The sequence below is a fragment of the Coregonus clupeaformis genome, unplaced genomic scaffold (genome assembly GCF_020615455.1).
Source record: "Coregonus clupeaformis isolate EN_2021a unplaced genomic scaffold, ASM2061545v1 scaf4706, whole genome shotgun sequence".
Taxonomy (NCBI): Eukaryota; Metazoa; Chordata; class Actinopteri; order Salmoniformes; family Salmonidae; genus Coregonus; species Coregonus clupeaformis.
The window spans coordinates 1-8080 of NW_025538160.1; the positions used below are offsets into that span (position 1 = coordinate 1).

Sequence of the window (8080 nt, forward strand, 5' to 3'; positions counted from 1 at the left end):
CAGACAAAATGAGGAAAAAGAAATCCAGAAAATCACATTGTAGGATTTTAATGAATTTATTTGCAAATTATGGTGGAAAATAAGTATTTGGTCAATAACAAAAAGTTTCTCAATACTTTGTTATATACCCTTTGTTGGCAATGACACAGGTCAAACGTTTTCTGTAAGTCTTCACAAGGTTTTCACACACTGTTGCTGGTATTTTGGCCCATTCCTCCATGCAGATCTCCTCTAGAGCAGTGATGTTTTGGGGCTGTCGCATAGACAACACAGACTTTCAACTCCCCTTCAAAGATTTTCTATGGGGTTGAGATCTGGAGACTGGCTAGGCCACTCCAGGACCTTGAAATGTTTCTTACGAAGCCACTCCTTCGTTGCCCGGGCGGTGTGTTTGGGATCATTGTCATGCTGAAAGACCCAGCCACGTTTCATCTTCAATGCACTTGCTGATGGAAGGAGGTTTTCACTCAAAATCTCACGATACATGGCCCCATTCATTCTTTCCTTTACACGGATCAGTTGTCCTGGTCCCTTTGCAGAAAAACAGCCCCAAAGCATGATGTTTCCACCCCCATGATTCACAGTAGGTATGGTGTTCTTTGGATGCAACTCAGCATTCTTTGTCCTCCAAACACGACGAGTTGAGTTTTTACCAAAAAGTTCTATTTTGGTTTCATCTGACCATATGACATTCTCCCAATCCTCTTCTGGATCATCCAAATGCACTCTAGCAAACTTCAGACGGGCCTGGACATGTACTGGCTTAAGCAGGGGGACACGTCTGGCACTGCAGGATTTGAGTCCTGGCGGGCGTAGTGTGTTACTGATGGTAGGCTTTGTTACTTTGGTCCCAGCTCTCTGCAGGTCATTCACTAGGTCCCCCCGTGTGGTTCTGGGATTTTTGCTCACCGTTCTTGTGATCATTTTGACCCCACGGGGTGAGATCTTGCGTGGAGCCCCAGATCGAGGGAGATTCGCAGTGGTCTTGTATGTCTTCCATTTCCTAATAATTGCTCCCACAGTTGATTTCTTCAAACCAAGCTGCTTACCTATTGCAGATTCAGTCTTCCCAGCCTGGTGCAGGTCTACAATTGTGTTTCTGGTGTCCTTTGACAGCTCTTTGGTCTTGGCCATAGTGGAGTTTGGAGTGTGACTGTTTGAGGTTGTGGACAGGTGTCTTTGATACTGATAACAAGTTCAAACAGGTGCCATTAATACAGGTAACGAGTGGAGGACAGAGGAGCCTCTTAAAGAAGAAGTTACAGGTCTGTGAGAGCCAGAAATCTTGCTTGTTTGTAGGTGACCAAATACTTATTTTCCACCATAATTTGCAAATAAATTCATTAAAAATCCTACAATGTGATTTTCTGGATATTTTTTTCTCAATTTGTCTGTCATAGTTGACGTGCACCTATGATGAAAATTACAGGCCTCTCTCATATTTTTAAGTGGGAGAACTTGCACAATTGGTGGCTGACTAAATACTTTTTTTCCTAATGTAAATACTATGCATGCCAGTCTCGCTTGGCTAAGAGTTGAGGAGAGACTGACTGCATCACTTCTTCTTTTTATAAGAAACATGAACATGTTGAAAATTCCAAATTGTTTGCATAGTCAACTTAGACACAGCTCTGACACACACACTTACCCCACCAGACATGCCACCAGGGGTCTTTTCACAGTCCCCAAATCCAGAACAAATTCAAGAAAGCGTACAGTATTATATAGAGCCATTATTGCTTCCATTTCATATTGCTCAAATGAACAGCAAACCTGGTTTAAAAAAAACAGATAAAGCAACACCTCACGACACAACGCCTCTCCCCTATTTGACCTAGATAGTTTGTATATGTATTGATATGTAGGCTACGTGTGCCATATTTAAATGTATGTAGTTCTGTCCTTGAGTTGTTCTTGTCTATTACTGTTCTGTATTATGTAATGTTTCATGTTTTGTGTGGACCCTAGGAAGAATAGCTGCTGCTTTCGCAACAGCTAATGGGGATCCTAATAAAATACCAAACCTCTCCTCGGGGACCCATAGACTTTTCACAATTTTGTTGTAGCTCTGAACTAGCTCACTTGATTCACCTATTCAAGGTCTTGATAATGAATAATAATTATTTGGGGGGTGCTTATACTTGTCCTGTTACACACAAGTGTGTAATACATTTTAATTTTTTTGCATATACCAAATCCCCCGAGACACCCGCAGGGAGTGGGGTCACGGCCAGGGTAACCATTGTACAGCGCCCTTGGAGCAATTAGGGTTAAGTGCCTTGCTCAAGGGCACAGCAACAGATTTTAGTTGACAAGTTGAATCAGGTGTGCTAGCTCTGGAATAGATCAAATACATGGAATGACTGGGGGTTGCCAAGGAGAGGTTTGGAATGACTGGGGGTTGCCGAGGAGAGGTTTGGAATGACTGGGGGTTGCCGAGGAGAGGTTTGGAATGACTGGGGGTTGCCAAGGAGAGGTTTGGAATGACTGGGGGTTGCCGAGGAGAGGTTTGAGAACCACTGCTTTAGCAGACACTCTTATCCACAGCGACTTACAGCAGCAATTAGGGTTAACAGATTTTTCACCTAGTCGGCTCGGGGATTCGAATCAGCGACCTTTTGGGTCACTGGCCCAACGCTCTTAACCGCTAGGCTACCTTACGCCCTGGATCATGAATGGTCACTTCTCCATCTACTACATTTATCTACCTGAGCAGCATTTCCTCTGAGTGTTGATGGAAGACAGTGTTTCTGATGTCCTGAGTAAGATTCTATCACAGGGATTCAGGGTGCTCGAAATTCTTGCTTTGTGCTATATAGAAACAACAGCAATGCGAGTTTTCATGTTCATCATTTTTTTATTGATACCAACATAAAGCACCAACAATGACCGGAAGGTACAGCCAGGTAAATGTGCATTTTGAGATTAAAGTTACAAATGGGCAACATAGATATACAAAATAAGTGAAATACACATTTTTGTGGACCATATGAACCCACTTCCCTCCCTCCTCCCAAACCCTCAACTAGTTGTCACAATGTGGGGGTGCTACATGTTCAGTCACTAATTCAATAGTTATTACCTGGGGCACAGGTTCTCTTACATGTGTCAGTTACAAAAAGCCTCTCATTGTTTGACTGACACATTTTACACAATGGATTCTTATGTGCTGTCCAGAGATGTAGTAGAGGGTACAAGCATGTCGACACTTTACACACTGTTTTATTTTACAAATAGCTTTTATGTACCTATTATGGAAGAGACTATAAGGACACAGCTGACGCTTAAACCGACTAGCAAAAAACTAACATTGACCCTTACCTTAAACAAACCCTTAACCCTGACCCTGACCCTGAATAAATTCTGAAATTAAATATCAGTTGAAACATGAATTGAAACTTTATGAACATTGAATGTGAACATTAAAACATTGAATTTGAACAATCTAAACAATATCGCTGAAACATGCATCGCACTAAGCAGATTTCTCCCTGTGTGTGTCCTCTTCACTTCTCATAGCTTCTCTCATGGAAAAGCACTTGCCGCAGCTGTGTGTGTCATCATGTGTTTCTTCAGGGTTACATTGAGCCTAAAGCATTCGCCACAATCATGACAGCGGTACGGTTTCTCTCCCGTGTGAGTCCTCATGTGCTCTGTCAGTTTTTCCTTTCGGTTGAAGCACTTCCTACAATCTTGGCACTGATGCTGTTTGCCTCCTGTGTGAACTTCTTGCATGTGGCGACTTAGATTTAGAACACCCAATCCACACACAGCGCACCTGCACAATGACTTATTCCCTGTGTGACTCGCCATATGCGCTCTCAGGTTTCCCTGCAATGCGTAGCATTTGCCACATTGCTTACAGCTGTATGGTTTTGCTCCAGTATGGGATGTCATATGGTCTGTCAGGTGCTCCTTCCGTGTGTAGCATTTCCCACAGACATTACATTGATGTGGTCGCTCTCCTGTGTGGAGCTTCTTGTGACGACTTAAGTGACTTGGAAATGTAAAGCATCTGGCACAGAAAGGGCACTTGTGTGGCTTCTCCCCTGTGTGTGTCCTCATGTGAAGTATCAGTCTCGTGTTTAGACCAAAGCATTTGCCACATTCATGGCAGCAGAACGATTTCTCCCCTGTGTGAGTTAGCATATGCATCGTTAGGCTATTCTTGCGGTTGAAGCATTTACCACAGTCTTTGCACTCGTATGGTTTCTCACCCGTGTGAATTCTCTTGTGGATTTCCAAATGACAAGGTCTGTCATAGGTTGCTGTGCACTCAGTACAACTGTAGAGTCTCTTCCTTGTGTGAACCCTCGATGGCGCTTTCAACTCACTGGTTGTCTTGCTCTCAGTGCAGATGTAAGAGCTTAGTCCTTTCTTTAACCGTGTTCTCTTTATTTTGAGAGGCTTTAATTGTGTGAGGGGAGTGTCACCGGTTGATTCTGATATTTCATCGTCCTCTTCATCGGGATTTGTTTGGATCGGTTCTGCTGCAATGGTGGGAAGGGAGTTCCCAGTTTGGTAAAGTTGTGAGCGCTCGGGTGAGTCCTGAGCACTGTCGCTTTCCACACAGGGGGAAATGAATATGGACTGGATGATCTCTTGATCACTCCACTCCTCCTCACAGTGCTGCTGCTCAGGGGGAACCTCATCTCCAGAGACAGTGAGAGTGAGCTGCGGGGGGTCTGGAAGGAAAGATATTAAATAACTTTCAAGAAAAATCTAGACATTTCAATAAATAATCTCCCTCTGTGACTTGAGACTGTAATGACATGATTTATTAGCTAATATTAGCATCAGTTACATACACAGCATTATATAGGTGCTTTTATTAACGCTGGTGTATTTGAGCTAGGTGCCCCATTCAAATCCCACGGTGAAGTCGGCTCGAAACAAAAGTGACTAATTAGCACGTGGAGTAGGATTCTGTGTTTTCACATGCAAAAGTGATTGCTTTTGATAAAAATGCTTCATCTGCCTTCCAAACTAGTTTGAAAATTATAACATATATTTAAGGGAAAATAGATGTTGTATGTTTCCGGACGATGCACCATGCTGGCTTGTCGACAACATGACCAAGCGGCACAGATTACTGTTCAATTTGAGAAGGGCGCTCCTCCTGCACGGCTTTTGCCTATTCACGTTACGGGCCAAAGACTGGTGCCCAGCGGCTCAGCATAATCCAATCTGCCCAATGAGTGACGTATTTAAAGGGCAGTGACCATGCTGACAGCGTTCCCAAACCCATAACCTAACGTAGTAGCCGATGTGAGTAAGACTTTTAAGCAGGTCAACATTCACAAGGCCGCAAGGCCAGACTGATTACCAGGACGTGTACTCTGAGCATGTGCTGACCAACTGGCAAGTGTCTTCACTGACATTTTCAACATGTCCCTGACTGAGTCTGTAATACCAACATTATTCAAGCAGACCACCATAGTCCCCGTGCCCAAGGACACTAAGATAACCTGCCTAAATGACTACCGACCCGTAGCACTGACGTCTGTAGCCATGAAGTGCTTTGAAAGGCTGGTCATGGCTCACATCAACACCATTATCCCAGAAACCCTACACCCACTCCAATTTGCATACCGCCCAAACAGATCCACAGATGATGCAATCTCTATTGCACTCCACACTGCCCTTTCCCACCTGGACAAGAGGAACACCTACGTGAGAATGCTATTCATTGACTACAGCTCAGCATTCAACACCATAGTGCCCTCAAAGCTCATCACTAAGCTAAGGATCCTGGGACTAAACACCTCGCTCTGCAACTGGATCCTGGACTTCCTGACAGGCCGCCCCCAGGTGGTAAAGGTAGGTAACAACACATCTGCCACACTGATCCTCAACACGGGGGCCCCTCAGGGGTGCATGCTCAGTCCCCTCCTGTACTCCCTGTTCACCCATGACTGCATGGCCAGGCACGACTCCAACACCATCATTAAGTTTGCCGAAGACACAACAGTGGTAGGCCTGATCACCGACAACGATGAGACAGCCTATAGGGAGGAGGTCAGAGACCTGGCCGTGTGGTGCCAGGATAACAACCTCTCCCTCAATGTGACCAAGACCTGGAGATGATTGTGGACTACAGGGGAAAAAAAGAGGACTGAGCACGCCCCCATTCTCATCGACGGGGCTGTAGTGGAACAGGTTGAGAGCTTCAAGTTCCTTGGTGTCCACATCACCAACAAACTATCATGGTCCAAACACACCAAGACAGTCGTGAAAAGGTCACGACAAAGCCTATTCCCCCTCAGGAGACTGAAAAGATTTGGCATGGGTCCTCAGATCCTCAAAAAATTATACAGCTGCACCATCGAGAGCATCCTGACTGGTTGCATCACCGCCTGGTATGGCAACTGCTCGGCCTCCGACAGCAAGGCACTACAGAGGGTAGTGCGTACGGCCCAGTACATCACTGGGGGCCAAGCTTCCTGCCATCCAGGACCTCTATACCAGGCGGTGTCAGAGGAAGGCCCTCAAAATTGTCAAAGACTCCAGCCACCCTAGTCATAGACTGTTCTCTCTGCTACCGCACGGCAAGCGGTACCGGAGTGCCAAGTCTAGGTCCAAAAGACTTCTCAACAGCTTCTACCCCCAAGCCATAAGACTCCTGAACAGCTAATCATGGCTACCCGGACTATTTGCACTGCCCCCCCACCCCATCCTTTTACGCTGCTGCTACTCTGTTAATTATTCATGCAAAGTCACTTTAACTCTACCCACATGTACATATTACTTCAACTACCTCAACTAGCCGGTGCCCCCGCACATTGACTCTGCACCGGTACCCCCCTGTATATATAGCCTCCCTACTGTCATTTTATTTTACTTCTGCTCTTTTTTTCTCAACACTTTTTTATTAAAAATAAATGCACTGTTGGTTAAGGGCTGTAAGTAAGCATTTCACTGTAATGTCTGCACCTGTTGTATTCGGCGCATGTGGCCAATAAAATTTGATTTGATTTAATGGCTAGCTTGCTGATAGTTTACCCACAGATAGAACAATGAGACAGATATTTCACTGGATGTATAAATGTGAAGCTGGAAGATGGAACGAGATTGTTTTAGCCGAGATTCTGCAAATTTTCTCATAGATGAAACATTTTATCTCAATATAGTTCTGTTCCCAAAACTATAATCTGTTATGAAAAGAGTGGACTAAGTTTTGTAGACTTCCCTAACGGACATATGCAGATATATGCTAAAACACGCCAATAGGATCTCGCTAGCTCGTGCTTGGCTCTGACCACCTCCTTGCTTGTTCTGCCCACTAAAACTAATTTATTCCCACTGGAAACGACAGGCTGTGGTTTATCTTGGTTTACTTAAACAATCTTTGGTTTACCTGCTTTGTGTAATTTTACATCGGGATTAAAAACCGAATCCAGCAGCCTCTGCAGGCGTTGATTCTCCTCCTTTGAACGAGAGATCTCATCCTGGTACTCGGCAAACGCTTTTCCCGCTGCCACGGATATCTCTACGGCCACTGTTGTTAAACGGTCAGAGAAAAACGCTTGCAACAACTGCAACTTTGACATTTTTGGTGGAATGACCGTCGAGGGAGATTCATTCATGCAACACTTCCCGGAAGGAACTGCGTCTAGAACCACAGAGTAAGAGCTGACTGTGTTCATTGGCTGAAAAGAGCTAAACATAAAGTGTGCTACCGCCACCTGGTGCTGTACTGGAGGAGCGCATTGGAACCAACCCAACTCTGTGCTTAAACAACATTTAAATACAGCCAGGGTTGCCATGTCCGGTATTTTGCCAGAAATTGGGCAACATTTTGGTTATTTTAGGAGATTTTAATCTGGATTGGCTATCCCCGACCTGAGACCTCATTTTAATCTGACTCAATTGATCTCAAAACCCACACAGCTAAATGTGAAAAACCCTGTTAACTCTTCATTGATTGATTTAATTCTTACAAATAACCCCCATAAATATTTGTCTAGTGGAGTATTTGCATATGATCTCAGTGATCATTGTCCCATGGCTCTGTCGTAGCCGGCCGCGACCGGGAGACTCATGTGGCGGCGCATAATTGGCCCAGCGTCGTCCAGGGTAG

General features: G+C 44.8%; 1 protein-coding gene across 1 annotated transcript; it reads right to left on the reverse strand.

Moving 5' to 3' along the window:
* Nucleotides 1–2837: 2837 nt before the first annotated feature.
* On the reverse strand, nucleotides 2838–7639 carry LOC121548414 (oocyte zinc finger protein XlCOF22-like). The gene is made up of 2 exons (XM_041859845.2): nucleotides 7358–7639; nucleotides 2838–4685 (listed from the first exon to the last, which is right to left on the reverse strand). The coding sequence occupies exons 1-2, from the start codon at nucleotides 7584–7586 to the stop codon at nucleotides 3526–3528; spliced, it is 1389 nt and encodes a 462-aa protein (XP_041715779.2). The 5' UTR covers nucleotides 7587–7639; the 3' UTR covers nucleotides 2838–3525.
* Nucleotides 7640–8080: the final 441 nt, after the last annotated feature.